At 47.3% G+C, this 19,608-nt stretch overlaps 2 protein-coding genes across 2 annotated transcripts in view; one reads left to right on the top strand and one right to left on the bottom strand.

Moving 5' to 3' along the window:
• LOC308167956 (kinesin-like protein KIF22) overlaps positions 1-9,557 on the top strand; it is a gene marked incomplete at both ends in the record, with an annotated part of 99,922 nt that extends 90,365 nt beyond the window's left edge. The window contains 6 exons of the mRNA XM_080542435.1: positions 6,830-6,938; positions 7,061-7,159; positions 7,509-7,614; positions 8,150-8,416; positions 8,665-8,879; positions 9,391-9,557. Of these exons, the coding sequence (XP_080398561.1) occupies positions 6,830-6,938; positions 7,061-7,159; positions 7,509-7,614; positions 8,150-8,416; positions 8,665-8,879; positions 9,391-9,557 (963 nt within the window). The remainder of the gene's footprint in view (positions 1-6,829; positions 6,939-7,060; positions 7,160-7,508; positions 7,615-8,149; positions 8,417-8,664; positions 8,880-9,390) is intronic.
• A 789-nt stretch (positions 9,558-10,346) lies between these two features.
• Positions 10,347-19,608, bottom strand: part of LOC308167681 (ataxin-2-like protein) — a gene marked incomplete at its 5' end in the record, with an annotated part of 18,718 nt that continues 9,456 nt past the window's right edge. The window contains 7 exons of the mRNA XM_080542117.1: positions 10,347-10,946; positions 11,070-11,226; positions 11,583-11,753; positions 12,180-12,286; positions 17,071-17,242; positions 17,550-17,722; positions 18,999-19,062. Coding sequence (XP_080398243.1) covers positions 10,897-10,946; positions 11,070-11,226; positions 11,583-11,753; positions 12,180-12,286; positions 17,071-17,242; positions 17,550-17,722; positions 18,999-19,062 — 894 coding nt within the window. The 3' untranslated portion in view covers positions 10,347-10,896. The remainder of the gene's footprint in view (positions 10,947-11,069; positions 11,227-11,582; positions 11,754-12,179; positions 12,287-17,070; positions 17,243-17,549; positions 17,723-18,998; positions 19,063-19,608) is intronic.

Below are 19,608 nucleotides of genomic sequence, written 5' to 3'. Positions count from 1 at the left end.
CCAACACCATACACTACTCAACATCAACACCATACACTACTGAACATCAACACCATACACTACTCAACATCAACACCATACACTACTCAACATCAACACCATACACTACTCAACACCATACACTACTCAACATCAACACCATACACTACTCAACATCAACACCATACACTACTCAACATCAACACCATACACTACTCAACATCAACACCATACACTACTCAACATCAACACCATACACTACTCAACATCAACACCATACACTACTCAACATCAACACCATACACTACTCAACATCAACATCATACACTACTCAACACCAACACCATACACTACTCAACATCAACATCATACACTACTCAACATCAACACCATACACTACTGAACACCATTTATTTATGTAAACCAGCTACTTTCCCTTCTTGTTTTTTAGTTTTTTCTTTCCTAGCACCAGGGGAGCCCCCCCTCCCAAATTTCGTTGTTTGGTACCTGCTATATCAATGACAATAAAGACCATTCATTCATTCATTCATTCATACACTACTGAACATACACTACTCATGAGTCCACCCTCCATCTCTCCCTCTCCCCCCCCCCCCCCCCCCACACACACACACCCTGCTGGCTTCAGCTCTTTCACTTTGAATTAGACTCATTTCTTTTTCTGCATGGTTGTTTCTTATACCTTTCCCTTCACTCCTCTCATCCCTCTCTTCTCGTCCTCCTGTCATCTGTCTCTTCTTGTCCTCCTCTCATCCCTCTCTTCTCATCCTCCTCTCATGTATCTCTTCTTGTCCTCCTCTCATCCATCTCTTCCCGTCCTCCTCTCATCCCTCTCTCTGTCAGTGAACCTCTTCTCTTTATCTATCTCAACATCAACACCATCCACTACTCAACATCAATATCATACTCTACTCAACCTTCTCAACTCTTCTCTCCTCCCCTCCCCTCCTCTCCTTCTTCTCTCCGATAGTGTCTGTCTATCTGAGTGGCAGTGAACGTTTGATTATTTTCAGTCAGCAAATGATGAGAAAAGTAAACCTGTGTGCCGTGTGTGTGTATGTGTGTGTGTGTGTGTGTGTGTGTGTGTGTGTGTCTATGTCTGTGTATGTGTGTGCATGCGTGTGTCTATGTCTGTGTATGTGTGTGCGTGCGTGTGTCTATGTCTGTGTATGTGTGTGCGTGCGCACACGTGTGCGTCTTAACTTGTTAGTATGTCGTTATCTAGTTATGCTGCATTAGTCTGATGAAGTACACACATCACACACACACACACACACACACACACACACAGAAAAAAGAGAGAGAGCTCTGATACAACAGACAGTTACAGACAATAACATACAGTAACAGATAGTAGTAACAGACAGTAACAGACAGAGTAACAGACAGTAACAGACAGAGTAACAGACAGTAACAGACAGGAGTAACAGACAGTAACAGACAGAGTAACAGATAGTAACAGACAGTAGTAACAGAAAGTAAGAGACAGCAACAGACAGTAATAGATAGTAGTAACAGACAGTAGTAACAGACAGTAACAGACAGTAACAGACAGTAGTAACAGACAGTAACAGACAGTAACAGACAGTAACAGACAGTAGTAACAGACAGTAACAGACAGTAACAGACAGTAACAGACAGTAACAGACAGTAGTAACAGACAGTAGTAACAGACAGTAACAGACAGTAACAGACAGTAACAGACAGTCAGCCAACAGACAGGAGTAACAGACAGTAACAGACAGTCAGCCAACAGACAGGAGTAACAGACAGTAACAGACAGGAGTAACAGACAGGAGTAACAGACAGTAACAGACAGTAACAGACAGTAACAGACAGGAGTAACAGACAGTAACAGACAGTAACAGACCGTAACAGACAGTAGTAACAGACAGTAGTAACAGACAGTAACAGACAGTAGTAACAGACAGTAACAGACAGTAGTAACAGACAGTAGTAACAGACAGCAACAGACAGTAGTAACAGACTGTAGTAACAGACAGTAACACACATACTAAGAAACATGAGAACTTACCTTAGTGATGGCGTGAGTGTTTAACTCCTCATAAAACAACAAGAATTCCAGAGGAGAATCTAGCAGGTGATGAGGCGAAGAGAGGGATAAAGACACACAGAGGGAGGGAGAGAGAGTGAGAGGATGCTCTTGAGGTATGAATAGTTTAAGTTAAGATTAAAAGCAAGGAGAGGAAGCAGAAGAAGGGATGGAGGAGGATGAGAGCGAGTCAGTAGGGAAAAGAGAGAGAGAGCAGAGGATTATTACTTGACTGACTGTTTTGTGTGTGACTATCTGTGTCTTACCCCTCTCTCTCTCCTCCCTTCCTTCCTCCTCCCTCCCTCCCTCCTTCCCTCCCTCCCTCCCTCTGTTTTCCCACCAGCACTATCTCTCGTTCAATGCAGCTTCTCCAAAAAAACACTTTTTCCTCGTCTTTCTCTCCTCCTCTCTTTCTGTCTCCTGTTTTCAAACCAGTGCCAATGCATGAAGTCACTGCCATGCTCTCTCTCTCTTTCTCTGTTTTGTGCGTGTGTGACTCTGTGTCTTCTCTCCCTCCACCCCTCCCTGCCTCCCCCATCCCTCCATCTCTCTCTCCATCCCTCCCTCCATCCTTCCCTCCTCCATATATAATTAAACTAATAGTACTTGAGGCATTGAGGGACCAACCTAACCATTTCCTCTGGTTGACGGCTCATAATTGGTGTTGCTTACAGCACTCCCTCTCTCTCTCTCTCCCTCCCTCCCTCCCTCCATCCCTCCCTCCCACCCTCCCTTTATCACTGTCTTTCCCTCTCTCTCTCTGTCTCTCCGTCCGTCTCTCTCTCTACTGTCTCTCTTTCTCTCTCTACTCTCCCCCTCCCCCTCTCCCTCCTGTTCTCTCCCTCTCTCTCTCTCTCTGTCTCTCTCTCTCTGTGTCTCTCCCTCCCTCTCCCCCTCTCACTCTCACCCCCTCCCTCTTTCCCTCACTCTCTCTCTCTGTGGAGGGAGAAAGGAGGGATGTAGGGATGGAAGAGGGATGGCGGAGGGAGGAGGGATGTAGGGATGGAGGTGGGATGGATGGAAGGATGGCAAAGGGAGGAGGGAAGGATGGAGGGATGGATGGAGGAGGGATGGAGGAGGGATGACTGCCTGTCTGTGTCTGTCTGTCTCTCTCTCTGTCTGTCTGTCTGTCTGCCTGTCTGTCTCTTTGTCTGCCTGCCTGTCTCTTTGTTTGTCTGTCTGTCTGTCTGTCTGTCTGTCTCTTTAGTGATGCGTACGTGAGGAGGCGGGTCTTCAGCCACTCTTATACTCTAAAGACAATGTGTCTGTCCTTGGTTGCCACGCCGACACGGAGCTGGAACACTGAGGGCAGGAGACAGATCACATGAGTGTACATGTCGTGTGTGTGTGTGTGTGTGTGTGTGTGTGTGTGTGTGTGTGCCCCTTGCTACCTGCAAGCGATGGTCAGCCGCTCAGCCCCCAAACACCTGCCCGTTCACTCTGCTCTCCCACCTCTGCTGGCCTGGTGGTATGAGAATAAAAAACAAAAAGTGCTTCACTGCGACTGCCAATGCCCCTGGTCAAGCATAATGACATAGATTTGTTTTTCTTATCATGACTGATGGATAGATGATTCACTTACTTAGACAAATGTATTTGTTGTAAGTTGGTTTGGATAAAGGCGTCTGCTAAATGTCTAAAATGTGTGTGTGTGTGTGTGTGTGTGTGTGTGTGTGTGTGTGTGTGTGTGTGTGTGTGTGTGTGTGTGTGTGTGTGCGTGTGTGTGTGTGTGTGTGCATGTGCGTGTGTGTGTGCGTGTGCATGCGTGTGTGTGTCTAATAGGATTCTGTGGCGCAGGAGGTAGAGCCAGTCTAATAAACGCAAGATCGACAGATCGGCGGTTCAAACCCCAGCTGGCATGTCGAGGTGTCCTTGGCACTGAAGACACTGAACCCCAAATTGCTCCCAATTAGCGGGCCGGCATGCATGGTAGCTTGCCGCCATTTGGTGTGTGAGTGGGTGAATGAGAGGCCATTGTAAAGCGCTTTGGAATAAGAGCTATATAAATGGTATAAAACAATTAGGAGCAACATCAGGTTGACTGTCTCATTACTGACATCTTAGGATACACACGGATACACACGGATACACACACAATGTTGATTCTCAATTGTATATGGCCATGTTAGTCATTCTCAAGCCAGTTGCTAGGCAACTATGGAACTTCTAATACATGTATTATAACCGGCCTTGGGGTGGGGGGTGGCTTCTACTTAGAGGTCTACGGCTACAGCCCATTAGAATACACACACAGTCTCAATCTCCATCAACTTTATCGTCCCTGACAACCCGTGAAAAATAACCTCCAGGCTCCTACACCTCTTCATCAGCGCCCCCTCCCCCGCGCCCTATTGTTTACTATCGTTCTTGTTGCGAAGCGCTTTAGAAATGCATGTGATTTAATATGGAGTTTAGAGGAGCAGCGCCCTCTGGTGGAGTGAATCACAGCAGAACAGATCTCAGAATAAAACTACTCAGATGGTAGGTTACTCTCCGACCGGTCATGGAGGAGATCCTACAATTGATCCACAATTTAGCGTTCACAATGACTGATAATCCAACAGACCTACTCGCTGATAAAACAACAGCTTGTTACAAGTGTTGCATTATCCAATAATTATTCAAATTAAATTAATAATATACAAATTATAATAATGATGCTAATAATACATGTTCACTGTCGGTGTGTATCGTTACACATGTTCATTATAATGTCGCACCGCCGCAGAGTGAATAGTGTTGAGAGTCTGACAGACCCTTCCTCCAGCTGTCACACTTCTGCTGAAACAGCAAATGTCTAAATATAGAAACAACCTTCTGGTTGGAGCCGTTATGGATTCTGCTTTTCACGTGCAATAATTAACGTGAACGTTTCTGTAATATTTATTTATTTAGATGATTTATTTCTTCAGAAGGCCGGAAGCAAAAAACAAGAACGTAAACACAACAGAGAGTTGGAGCCGCGGTGTCAGCGTCAGTGTGACCGCCTGTTGACCGCCTCGATTTCGGGGAGACGCGTCGCGATGGATCGGTGAGTGACACTGCGAGACGGTGGTCTCCGTGTATTGAGTGTCATTCATAGAAATTATACTATTTTACTCAGAACTATGATGACTTCCAACAAAGGGAATATTGTTCCATGACTCTCTTGTAGGACAAATTATATATATAGCCTATATATAGAGAGAGAGAGGTGGAGGCGGAGGAGGAGGCCTGGAGGTGGAGGGGGTGGTGGTGGTGGAGTTGGAGGCCTGGAGGTGGAGGTGGTGGTGGAGGGGGTGGTGGTGGAGGTGGAGGCGGAGGTGGAGGGGGTGGTGGTGGTGGAGTTGGAGGCCTGGAGGTGGTGGTGGAGGGGGTGGTGGAGTTGGAGGCCTGGAGGTGGAGGGGGTGGTGGTGATGGTGGTGGAGGGGGTAGTTGGAAGTGGAGGGGGTGGTGGTGGTGGCGGAGGTGGAGGGGGTGGTGGTGGTGGTGGTGGAGTTGGAGGCCTGGAGGTGGAGGTGGTGGTGGAGGGGGTGGTGGTGGAGGTGGAGGCGGAGGTGGAGGGGGTGGTGGTGGTGGTGGTGGAGTTGGAGGCCTGGAGGTGGTGGTGGAGGTGGAGGCGGAGGTGGAGGGGGTGGTGGAGTTGGAGGCCTGGAGGTGGAGGTGGTGGTGGAGGGGGTGGTGGTGGAGGTGGAGGCGGAGGTGGAGGGGGTGGTGGAGTTGGAGGCCTGGAGGTGGAGGGGGTGGTGGTGATGGTGGTGGAGGGGGTAGTTGGAGGTGGAGGGGGTGGTGGTGATGGTGGTGGAGGGGGTGGTGGTGGAGGTGGAGGGGGTGGTGGTGGTGGAGGTGGAGGGGGTGGTGGTGATGGTGGTGGAGGGGGTAGTTGGAGGTGGAGGGGGTGGTGGTGATGGTGGTGGAGGGGGTAGTTGGAAGTGGAGGGGGTATCAACTGCTGTTGATTTGCAGTTGCCGTAAAGGCACCAAAGGATCTGCCTCAAACAGCCTCACTGAAACACTGAAACACCATGAACCCCTAACAGTCTCACTGACACTAAATGTCTCTTTAATGTCTTCTGACCATCTTTCTCTCCTCCCCCTACCCAGTCCCGCCAGTCTCCATGACTACCAGTCAGCCATGTTGCTCAGTGGGGTTGGAGACGCCCTCGGTTACAGGAACCAGATGTGGGAGTACAACCAATCAGGACCAGCCATTCACCAGGTACGACCAATCCGGATCAGCCATTCACCAGGTACGACCAATCAGGATCAGCCATTCACCAGGTACGACCAATCAGGATCAGCCTGATTGCACCATTCACCAGGTACAGCCATGGCCAATAATATAATAAAATAGCCAGACTGGAGTTTGCCAAAACTTACCTGGGGAAGCCAAAACCATTCTCCAGTGTTCAGTGTCAGAAAGCTGGGTCTCCATCAGAGGTCATGGGTCTTCCAGCAGGACAATGACCCAAAGCACACTTCAAAAAGCAAACAGAAATGGTTTAAGACAAAGTGCTGGAGAGTTCTGAAGTGGCCAGCAATGAGTCCAGATCTAAATCCCATAGAACACATGTGGAGCAATCTCAAAACAGCAGTTGAGAGAAGGCCTCCTTGAGCGACTTGTTGCAAAAGTTGGCAAAAGAAGAGTGGTCCAGTATTCCAGTAGAGAGAAACTCATTCATGGTTACAGGAAGAGATTGATTTCAGTTATTTTTCCAAAGGGTGTGCTACCAAATATTGAGTTGTAAATAACAATTATTGACAATAATTTTGTCCAGTGCATTTTTGACCTATCAGGAGCTGGCGGATCTGGGCGGGCTGAAGAACATCACAGCGCAGCTTCCTGATTGGCCAGTCAGTGATGACACCGTCCTGCACCTGGCGACAGCAGAAGGACTGGCCACAGGTGAGAGGGGCGTGGTCACGCAACAGACTCCAACATTTACAGAACTACTGATAATAATATACACTGATATTAATACTGTACTGCTACTACAGTACTTATGGTAGATACCTTATGTCTCTCAGGGAAGGAAGGGGAGGAGCTTCTGCAGGAAGTGGCAGCTCGCTACGTTGAGGGGATGAAGGACATGGAGGGGAGGAAGCCTGGACCCTCCAGCATCCTAGGTCACATGACACCTCCCCTGTCTGTCTGTCTGGCTGACACCTCACCTGTCTGTCTGTCTGACACACCATGTGTCTGTCTGTCTGTGTCTGTCTGTCTGACACACCACCTGTCTGTCTGACATCACACCTGTCTGTCTGACAGAACTGTGATGGCCTCCTGTAAAGCAGGGATCACTTGTCTGTCAGATAGCAAATACGCTTTTAGTCTCCATGTCTGACCTGTGAGAGTGTTTGACCTGTCTGTCTCTCTGGAGTGTTTAACCTGTCTGTCTCTCCCGGAGTGTTTAACCTATCTGTCTCTCAGGAGTGGTTGACCTGTCTGTCTCTCTGTAACCTGTGTGTGTGTCAGGTGTGTCTCAGCTGCGTCCGGGGGAGGAGGGGGGGTACAGAGTCCCCTACAACCCAGAGGGGACTGGCTGTGGAGCGGCCATGAGGTCCATGTGCATTGGCCTGAGGTGAGGGGGCGGGGGCTACCTGTACCTTACCCTACCCTACCTACCTCTACTCTACTCTACCCTACCTGTACCTCTACTCTACCTGTACCTCTACCTCTACTCTACTCTACTCTATCTGTACCTCTACTCTACTCTACCTGTACCTCTACCTCTACTCTACTCTACCTGTACCTCTACTCTACCTGTACCTGTACCTCTACCTCTACTCTACCTGTACCTCTACCTCTCTCTACCTGTACCTCTACTCTACCCTACCTGTACCCATACCTCTACTCTACTCTACCTCTACTCTACCCTACCTGTACCTCTACTCTACTCTACCTCTACCCTACCTGTACCTCTCCTCTACCTGTACCCGTACTCTACCCTACCTGTACCTCTACCTCTACTCTACCCATAGACCCCCAGGACCCTACCCTACCTGTACCTCTACTCTACTCTACTCTACTCTACTCTACCTGTACCTCTACTCTACCCTACCTGTACCTCTACTCTACCCTACCTTTACCCTACTTGCCCCCTCCTCCTCCTCCAGGTTCCCACGTCCAGACCAGCTCCACTTCCTGCTGGCTGTTGCTGTGGAGACGGGGAGGATGACACACCCCCACCCGACCGGGTTTCTGGGTGCCGTGGCAACAGCCCTCTTCACCTCTTACGCCGTCCAGCGCCGTCCAATCATGAGCTGGGGGCGGGGCCTGATCAGTGAGGCCTGTCCAATCGCCAAGAGCTTTGTTGAGTCACAGGGCTTCGCTGTCATGGAGACACAGAGAGACTGGGGATACTTCACTGAGAAGTGGGAGTGGTGAGACTAACACAGATTAGAACACTATAGACAAGTCAGAGGAACACAGATTAGAACACTATAGACAAGTCAGATGAACACAGATTAGAACACTATAGACAAGTCAGACTAACACAGATTAGAACACTATAGACAAGTCAGATGAACAAAGATTAGAACACTATAGACAAGTCAGACTAACACAGATTAGAACACTATAGACATTAGATTCTCCCTCTCTCCCTTCCTCCTCCCCCCCCCTCCCGAAGGTACCTGGAGCAGAGGGGTCTGTCTGAAGGGGTGGGGCCTGTGGTATGGCCCGCCCCCTATGGGCCTGCTGAGAGAGACGTGGCCTATCAGACCTTCAGCCTGTCGGGATGGGCGGGGCGTAGCGGTCATGATGCTCCAATGATCGCCTTGGATGCCCTGCTGGGGGCAGGGCCTAACTGGGAGGAGCTGATGAGCAGGGCCGGGTTCCACGGAGGTGAGAGGTCAACACTGGGGGGCATGGCCCTGGTGGGGCGGGAGACTCACCTTCTCATTGGTGGAGAATATCTAAGACGGACTTAATTGTTCTCCTCCAATGCAAGAAGTGAGTTTCAGCAGGAAGGGAGTTGTCGTGAGAGGATGAAGGATGAATGGGTTAGGAAGAAAAACACCCATTTGCTCCCCCAAAACCACTAGTGGTCACATGACCTACTAACTAACACAAGTCAACATTACGCTATATCCCTAACATCACGTTATATCTTACTCCAAAATGTATTTGACGGTTAATAATGATTGATAGTGATTTGCTCTGTGTGACAGACACTCCATCCTCTGGGATCCTAGATCCATTAAGATTTCCCAGCAAGGTAAGGGTTAGGTTAGATCCTTTAAGGTTCCTAGCAGGTGACGGCATGTTGTTCACCACGCCTGTGAACATCAGGGATGTGATGAATACAGTCATATATTATATATATATATGTCTCCACCCCCCCTCCCCCCCCCAGGTGACAGTGACAGTACAGCCGTGATCGCTGCCTGCTGTTGGGGTCTCCTCTACGGCACAGAGGGTGTCCCCCCCAGTAACTATAGCAACCTGGAATACCGGGACCGGCTGGAGAGCAGCGCTGAGAAGCTCTATGCCCTGTCACTGACTGACACACACACTGACTGACACCCCGTATACACACACACACACACACACACACACACACACACACACACACACACACACACACACACACACACACACACACACACACACACACACACACACCCTGAACTACAGACCTAGCTATATTAGCCTAGCGTTATGGTAGGATCAGCCTCTTATGTCATGTGACATGAATGATGCATATCAGAGGGAGCCGCCTCGGAATAGGAGGAGCCACAGTGACACGGTCTGGTTCAACTATTTGAATGTTGGTCCACCTCAAACCAAATAGCAGAGGATTGCTCTCTGAATCAAAACACAGTTGCTGATAGCTTGCGCTAAAAAGGAACTTCGCTATGAACATCTAACGGCATGTTTAGCACATCACAACATGCTGATAGGACATCAACATCGTAAAAACACATCCTAAAACATGTTTGTTTACAAGCCGTGTATCACTTACCAGTAGCCTACGGCAGACGAGACAGTGAATCCAATTCACAAATGTATATGATATATATCATTTATATGATCCTACAACTTCAACACTTCAACTTTCGTAATATGAAAAAAACGGGGAAAAAACAAACAAAAAATAAACAGGGTTTTGCTCATTTGCGTGACTTGAGGATTATCGACATGTGGCCCTTTTTACCAGACCATGTCACAAATGGTAGTTTACCTGGATGACCCTGTGTGGTCATGTGACGCAACTACATGTCTCAATAATGATGTCATCATGTAGAGATTCATGAGATTTAAATAAAAAACAAACTGACTTCCAACACACTGTTTCTGTAGTAAGTTTAAAACTTTATTTTTTGGTCATTGTTGTTTTTTTTTTACATGATTTTTTTTTTGTATTTTCCTTATTTTTTATTATTTAATATTTCCCTAAGAGAGAGAGGAAAGGGGCGTGTCTACAGGGGGACAGATAAAAAAGGGTCAAATGTTTCTCTAAAAATCCTCTCCTCTCTTCTCCACCGCCCCTCCTCTCTTCTCCACCGCCCCCCTCCCTCCCAGACAGACAGAACACATGACAGTCTTTCATGTTTCTTCTGAACCTTTGTTTGAGCCAAGAGTCTGGTCTCCCATGATTGGTTGTTTAAAATGGAGGGCGGTGTTGGAGAAGAGGGCTGAACCGCTGCTGTCACCTTCCGCTTCCTCCTCCTCTTCGTCTGGGCTGCAGCGAAGGATGGAGTGATGAAGATCAGGGGAGGGAGGGGATCATCTTCCTCCCTGCGAGCCCCGTCAATGTGGTCATGTCACGTCCTGTTGGGCACCAGGTCCTGGGGGGGCGGGGCTTGTTTCAGGGGTCAGCGGACCGGGGGGGACAGTTTTGAGGGGTGGACCAGGGTGGTCAGTTCCCAGGGGGGTGGAACTGGGAGGGGTGGGCCTGGACCTGCATGGCTGAGGAGACACACACACACACACACGTCACTTATTACTGTCCTATGTAGTGTTATTACTGTCCTGTCCTATGTCGTGTTATTACTGTCTATTACCCTGGGGGTGTTATTACTGTGTTATTACCCTGGGGATGTCCAATGTAGAAGTGTTGGTGCGCCGCCTGCTGGTGCTGCTGTACGGAGGCGGGGCCCTGCTGGGGGGGCGGGGCCTGTAGCATCACCACCTGGTGGCCGTGGCTCCCTGAGTGGTGGGGGCCGGACATACCGCCCTGAACATGAGCCTGGGGGGGGGGGGGGGGGGGGGGGGAGAGAGAAGGTTACAGTAGTTAGTTAGACTCCAGACAAGGAATTTCCTCAATAAATCTACACTGAAGCCATGAAGCATCTGAGACGCTGTGTGTGTGTGTTACCTGCTGCAGGTCCAGGCCGGGGTAGGGGTGTGTGTGTGTGTGTGTGTGTGTGTGTGTGTGTGTGTGTGTGTGATACCTGCGGCAGGCTCAGGCCAGGGTGTGTGTGTGTGTGTGTGTGTGTGTGTTACCTGCGGCAAGCACAGGCCAGGGTGTGTGTGTGTGTGTGTGTGTGTGTTACCTACAGCAGGCTCAGGCCAGGGTGTTTTTTGTGTGTGTGTGTGTGTTACCTGCTGCAGGCCCAGGCCGGGGTAGGGGTGTGTGAGGCCCTGGTGGATGCTGTATCCTGGCAGGGGGTAGGCGGAGGGGGAGGTGTGGCCGGGGGGCAGGCTGGGGGGGGTGGGGGCTCCCAGAGGGCCAGAGTGGTACAGAGACTGAGGCTGGGGGCCAGGCTGAGAGTTCTGGAGGGAGGGGGGGAGGGAGAGTGAGAGAGGGAGGGAGAGAGAGAGAGAGGGAGAGAGGATTAGTTCAGTGCAGCAGAAAACAGCATAGAAATTGCTGTTGACTTTAACAGGACCCGAAACATGGGAATGATTCAACATGACAGCAGGAGAGAGAGAGAGAGTGTGTGTGTGTGTGTGTGTATGTGTGCGTGTTTATGTGTGCGTGTGTGTGTGTGTTGAGGGGTGTGTATGTGTGTGTGTGTGCGTGCGCACATGCTCGCTGAGGAGTGTGTGTGTGTGTATGTTGAGGGACTGTGTGTGCGCGTTACCTGTCCAGGGGGGTATTCCATCAATGTCACCCCGAGTGCTGGGTGTGTGTGTGTGTGTTGAGGGGTGAGTGTGTGTGTTGAGGTAGGTGTGTGTGTGTGTGTGTGTGTGTGTTACCTGTCCGGGGCTGGGAGCAGAGTGCTGGGGGGGCTGGTTGCCTGTGGGGGTGGAGGAGGGCTGAGGCTGGTGGACCGCTCCTGCGTGGTGGGAGAAAGACTGGGGGGCTGGAGGGAGGGGAGGGGGGAGGGGAGGAAGAAGAGAGGGGAGGGAGAACAATTATGTTTACTGAGAAACACTTTATACATTCCTGAAGAGAGAGAGAGAGAGAGAGAGAGACAGACAGAGACAGGGAGAGAGAGAGCGAGAGTGTGTGTGTATGGTGTAGTATATAGCAGGCATGAAAACAGGTCGGGGTGAAAAAGGTGAGAAGGATATGAGACCCGGATCCTGCTAGGGCAGTCGGAGACTGAGAGCCAAAAAAGATTATTGGGGTACCAGAAAGAGACACATCATACATGCGGGCTCACAAAAGCTCTCCCTCTCACTCTCCCTCACTCACACACACACTCTAATAGGCTACGAGACCAGTGGCGTCATTTCAGCAAAAGCCACGATATGGCATGGTACCGAATGGGGGGGTAGAGGTGGATTTTTTCCCTCCAAATCAGTTATGCAATAGTCAATTTTAGTGAGTTGTTTCTGTACAAAAACGAAAATATGAATGTATAATTAAATGCAAATAAAGTATCTTTACATGTTCACATGTAAACATACACATATGTTGTATAAGAAACTAGACTGACAACTTCTCATGAAATGCGCAACAGTGCAGCTTTAATATAAGCTAGTACAGTGTTTCCCAAACTGTGGGGTGTGGGGGGTACTGCAGGGGGGGGCGATTTCCCCCCCCCCCCAAAAAAAAATATATATATACGCGATTCATGTGCACCCAAGCTCAACACATACAGTATATCTCAAAAGTGAGTACACCCTTTAGATTTTTTGCAAATATTCTGTTATATCCTTTCAGGGGATAACATTATCCTACTGAAACTTTGATATAACTTAAAGTAGTCAGTGTGCTGCTTGAATAACAGTATAGATTTATTGTCCTTTGAAAATTACTCAGTACACAGCTGTTAATGTCTAAACAGCTGGCAACAAAAGTGAGTACACCCCATAGTGAACATGTCCTAATTGTGCCCAATGATGTTGTTTTCCCGTCCTGGTGTCATGTGACTCGTTAGTGTTATAAGGATTCAGGTGTAAATGATAAGCAGGGCTGTTAAATTTGGTGTTTTGGGCACAATTCTCTCTGAATGCTGGACAACATGGCACCTCATGGCAAGGAACTCTCTGAGCGGCTGAAAAAAAGGATTATTGCGCTTCACAAAGATGGCCTTGGCTATAAGAAGATTGCCAACACCCTGAAAATGAGTTGCAGCACAGTGGCTAAGATCATACAGCGGTTTTCCAGGACAGGTTCCACTCGGAACAGGCCTCGCCAGGGTCGACCAAAGAAGTTGAGTCCACGTGCTCAGCGTCATATCCAGAGGTTGGTTTCCAAAAATAGACGTGCGAGTGCTTCCAGCATTGCTGCAGAGGTTGCAGAAGTGGGATGTCAGCCTGTCAGTGCCCAGACCATACGCCGCACACTGCATCAAATCTGTTTGTATGGCCGTCGCCCCAGACAGAAGCCCTTCTGAAACCGATGCATAAGAAAGCCCGCAAACAGTTTGCTGAAGACAATGAATCCAAGAACATGAGTTACTGGAACCATGTCCTGTGGTCTGATGAGACCAAAATAAACCTGTTTGGGTCAGATGGTGTCCGGCGTGTGTGGCGGCACCCGGGTGAGGAGTACCAAGACAGTCAAGCATGGTGGTGGCAGCATCATGGTCCGGGGCTGCATGAGTGCTGCCGGCACTGGGGAGCTGCATTTCATTGAGGGACACATGAATTCCAATATATACTGTGACATCCTGCAGCAGAGCATGATCCCCTCTCTTCGGGAACTGGGCCGTTTTTTAGGGCAGTTTTCCAACATGATAATGACCCTAAACACACCTCCAAGATGACAACGGCCTTGCTGAAGAAGCTGAAGGTTAAGGTGATGGACTGGCCAAGTATGTCTCCAGACCTAAACCCAATTGAGCACATGTGGGGCATCCTCAAGAGGAAGGTGGAGGAGTGCACGGTGTCCAACATCCGTGGGCTCCGTGATGGCGTCATGGAGGAGTGGAAGAAGATTCCAGAAGCAACCTGTGCAGCTCTGGTGAATTCCATGCCCAGGAGGGTTAAAGCAGTGCTAGATAACAATGGTGGTCACACAAAATATTGACACTTTGGGCACAACATCATTGGGCACAATTAGGACATGTTCACTATGGGGTGTACTCACTTTTGTTGCCAGCTGTTTAGACATTAACAGCTGTGTACTGAGTAATTTTCAATGGGCAATAAATCTATACTGTTATTCAAGCAGCACACTGACTACTTTAAGTTATATCAAAGTTTCATTAAGATAGTGTTATCCCCTGAAAGGATATGACAGAATATTTGCAAAAATCTAAAGGGTGTACTCACTTTTGAGATATACTGTATATACCATATACAGTGTTTCCCTTAGGTTTGCTGCCTTGGGAGGGTGGCATGGATCCTCCAACCCCCCCCCTTCCCCCCCCCGTTGTGAAATGTTAATTTCTCCTCACCCCCGCTCTTAGTAACAGAACAAGTTCTCTGTAATATCATAATATCAATTATGTGACTAGAACAAATATGATAATTTATAGACTTTATTGTTGAGCCACAAAGCCATCACTTATTTTTATTAATTGTTTTACTGTTTTGACACTATAACAATCTTGACTTCACTATCTGTCCACTTTCTCACCTGGTTCTTCCTGCTCTTGCTCTCTCACTCTCTCTGTGTCATCTCCATCCTCCTCTCTCCCTCTTTGCACTGACAATCACACACAAACATATGTGACAGGGTCTGGTTAAAAAGTCTGCAAGTCTGGCAACATCATTTTTCCGTTTTTTTACTACCTTTCATTATCTACCTGTCATCTGTCAGTGATGACATGCTGACATGTTTAAATAGCAAAAATGTTTTGCTAATTCAAGATTCATGTTTTTTTATTGCCATGTGTGTCAAACGTTTATGACATCCTATTACAAGTAATGAAGGGGGGTGCTGAGGGTGCTGCACCAGAACCATAGGTTCTCAAGGCTACTTGTGGTCTTGACTACCTGTCCACTTTCTCACCTGGTTCTTGCTGTCTCTTTGGTGTGCTGACTCCATCCTGCTCTCTCTCCTCCTCTCCCTCTCTATCCTCCTCTCTCCCTCTTTTGCTGTCCACCGAAAGGCAAACATAACAACCAGAATATGTATAATCTAATAAGAGGTATACATTGATCCATATCAATGTATAACATCATTCTAATTGTATATTGGGTTGCTGTGGGCAATGCAGTCAGATAATGTCATTTTGACTTGACTCTCACCTGAAAAACAATCTTATGTCCATCTATATTATTATAAATAAAAAAAAGATGAACCGAATTGACATTGAACATTTTTCTTGCGGGGGCGGGAGGTCCCGTTGGGGGGGCATATATCATACTTCCGTTATATATCGAAAAATATGATGATAAATACATATAAAACGGAGGTATGATATATATGGCAGTCTCACGCGCCTGTCACGTCTCCAGTAGGCTACATTAGAACTTTGCATCCTTTGATACATATGGCGGGATGTAAGGATCTTGTAACTTCGCAAACAATGGCAAAATTGAAATAGTTTACTCTATGTTCAACTGCCGTGGCGTTGCCTTTAATATACAAATATTGTATGACCCTCAGCCTGCTCACACGGCGCGGCTCCACGGTTCTTTGGTAGAAAGGCATTTTTAACTCCCAGCGAAATCAAAACACGAAAATCTTCTGTCACTACCTTTTCCAGTTGAACATAGAGTAAACTATTTAAATGTTGCCATTGTTTGCGAAGTTACAAGATCCTTATATGTATCAAAGGATGCAAAGTTCTAATGTAGCTACTGGAGACGTGACAGGCGCCTGAGACTGCCATATATCTGCCATATATCATACCTCAGTTTTATATGTATTCATCATCGTATTTTTCGGGCATTTAGCTCATTAAACGGCGAAAATCACTGGCGGACCTGGGTTGCGATTCCATTTAATTTACAGGGAACTATGTGTGAAAGGGGCTAACAGCTTGCAAAATAGGCTGACAACGCTAACGTTAGTAGTTATCTGTACGGTATCTGTACTGCACTTAGTAATGTTAGTACCAAATGTTAGTACCAAAGTTAGCCATCTATCGTTAGCTAGCAATTTGTATTTTGTTAACGTTACATTCTTATCTCAGTATTTGCGACTTCAGTCCTTGTCTTCTCTCAGCATACAAAAACCTCGGCTGACGTTCTGTCACCAATTTCTTCACCAAGGAGTTTCACACGCACATTACAGTTTCAGCCCTTCACGCCTGCGCATTTGATGGGCCATCAACGGCCCATCAAACTCTTATCGTTCGAACGTTCAACGTGCGTTCCAGACTAATGGCCCGCTCCGCCCCCCCCATTTTTTTTTTAAACTCATCGGATCTATATGATTTAGGGAAGTCACCTATTTTGGATTCAAAACGGCTAATTTCGACGAAAGGTGAGCGATTATCATGCCTGATATAGTGTGTAGTGTTAGTGTGTAATGCAGTGTAGGGTAAGTGTGTAGTGTTAGTGTGCAGGATGTAGTGTAGTGTTAGTATATCGTGTGTAGTGTAGGGTAGTATATAGTGTGTAGTGTTGTAGTATATAGTGTGTAGTGTAATGTGTAGTATTATTAATGTGTAAGTGTGTAGTATAGTGTGTAGTGTATAATGTGTAGTGTGTAGTATATAGTGTGTAGTGTATGTGTGTAGTATATAGTGTGTAGTGTTGTAGTGTAATGTAAGTGTGTCGTATAGTGTGTGTTAGGTCTCACCGTAGAGGCCCTGCTGGGGGCCCTGTGGCCCCTCCCCCTGGCCAGGGAACTGAGGCGGTCCTGGGGGTCCAAGGGCCTGGGGATGCCCCGCCCCCTGGAGATGCGCCGCCTGCTGGAGATGCGCCGCCCCCTGGCCCATCATCCTAGCCCCGCCCTGCAGCATGGAGTACATCTGGAGAGAGAGGGGGAGAGGTCAGTATACACACTCATCAGGACACAACAGATGGATGGGCACACACACGCACGCAGACCCTAGGGTTGACCGGTTTTACGGTTAAACCGCGGTTGAAAAAATAGCAATTGTGTCAACACCGTCATATGTATATATATATATATATATATCCACTATATATACACACATATAATATATATATATATATATATATAGGCTAGTGTTTCTTTCTCTGGGTTTTATTTGGGGCTTAACGTTTTAAATGTTTTTATACCGCCCAACCCTAACACAGAACACACACACACACCTGTCCGGGGTAGGGGCCCATGGCCTGCAGGCTGTACTGCTGGGGACTGTACTGGAGGTACTGCTGGGGCGGGTAGGGGGAGGCCACCAGGGGGGCGCCCGCCGCTGACGCCGCAGTCTGGAGGAGGGGGGGGCCGGAGGAGGCGTGGTCCGGCCGGGAGGGAGCCACCGAGCCTGGGGGGAACACCAACACATCACTGCTTAACAACATCACTGGGAAGGAACTACATACACACACACATTACTGTCTCACTGTACCCCCTCCTCCACACACACACACACACACACACACACACACACACACACACATCATCATCATCATCATCATCACCATCTCTAGGGATGCACCGATACCACTTTTTTCAGACCAAGTACAAGTACTTACATTTGGGTACTTGCCGATACTGAGTACTTAATAATACCATTATAGTTCTAACAATGACTTAAAAAAAATATATTAATATTAGGGCTGTCAATCTTAACGCGTTAACGCTCACGATTAATCTGGAAACCATAACGTGTTACATATTACCATTACTGACATTCGTGGCAAACGCAGATAACACTGTAGAGGGGTTTCAAGACTGATTTATATACTGGGTTGTAATAATGATGACAGTCGATAAAAGTCGTGACTTTAGACCAATCAAAGTGAAGAAGGGGTGGAATAAACTAAAATGTCACAACAAGATGGCGGCTACTTCACTGGAAATGAGGATAACAAAAAACACTTTCCCTTACTAGCAAATAAAAGTTAATGTTTGCGTGCGTGCGCCCATGTGTGTGCACACGCATGTGTTTGCTGAGCATGTGAGGAAGATGAAGAAGAAAACTAAACTTTTTCTAATCACTAAGTGTTTTGAAGGCAATAGGAATGACATTCATTCTGACAATTTCTGACTAGTTTGTCTGTTACCTGCTAAAATATTATAATTATAATGACATATTAATTTAATATTATTAAATTCAGAAATCCTCAAAACTAAGCTGATATGTTATATTATAAAACAGTTAGTTCCGACTAAGTAATTTGATTGGACAAGAGGCATTCCATTAGTGCCTATATACAGTATAACAGCACTGGGACTTTTAACTATATGTATCACTCCGCCGCACAGGTGTTCTACTAAATGACCGTTAATTAGACTACATGTTTGTGTTCAGGTAACTAGGCAACAGTCCAGTTGAAGTTCAGTTGCGGAACTATTTCTTGGTGGCGGAGCCAAAATAAATGATTAAACAAACAAACAAATCATAATCTGTTTCGCTTATTACTGTTAACTATTAAATGGCGCTGTAGAACTGTTGTATAAAAGCAATATCACACTTGAGGTCGTGCTGTTACACTGAATATCAGCACGGCTGTGATTCGGTCGTAGGTACGAGGCCGCAGGCCAAAATACGTAATAAGTAAATACTAGTATTTTAAACGTGTGTGTGTGTGAGGTACCTTTGGCCCGTGGGTATTTGCCCTGCTGGTTGACTGCAGACATGTACTGGTACACCTGGGGAGGCTGGGGAAAAGGACACAGTCAATACACACAAACTAGCCGTGTGTGTGTGTGTGTGTGTGTGTGTGTGTGTGTGTGCGCGTGTGCGTGTGCGTGCAAGAAATAAAGAAAAGCATTATGACCAGGTCCTAGCGTAGATTACTATTTCTTATGATGACTGATGGATAGATGATTCACTATTCAGACAAATGTATTTGCTGTAAGTCGCTTTGGATAATGTGTGGCAGGGTTTCCGTTAGAAAAATTTGCCGTCGGACATCGTGTCCGGGAAGAATTCGATTTACCGGACAAACGTGATATATTCCGGTCATCATATTAAAATATAATAAAAAAAAAAATTTACATTTTTTTTTTTTTTTTCTTCAAATCTAATATACGGTAGCTGTTTGTCGCGGTGATTACTGTTGTGTAGCGGCCTATATATGCCATTTAATGTCTATTTCTCATCCGATACGATTAGATGCGAGCTATATAATAATATAACATGATTTGACGCATGCGCGCTATGCCATGCGTCAAATCCAGCGCTGAACGGGTCCAGCGCTGAAC

This window comes from Nansenia antarctica (assembly GCF_963989245.1).
Source record: "Nansenia antarctica genome assembly, chromosome: 11".
In the NCBI taxonomy this organism is placed as follows: domain Eukaryota; kingdom Metazoa; phylum Chordata; class Actinopteri; order Argentiniformes; family Microstomatidae; genus Nansenia; species Nansenia antarctica.
The sequence above is the reverse complement of the archived record's forward strand: the minus strand, read 5'-3'. Positions and strand labels throughout refer to the sequence as shown.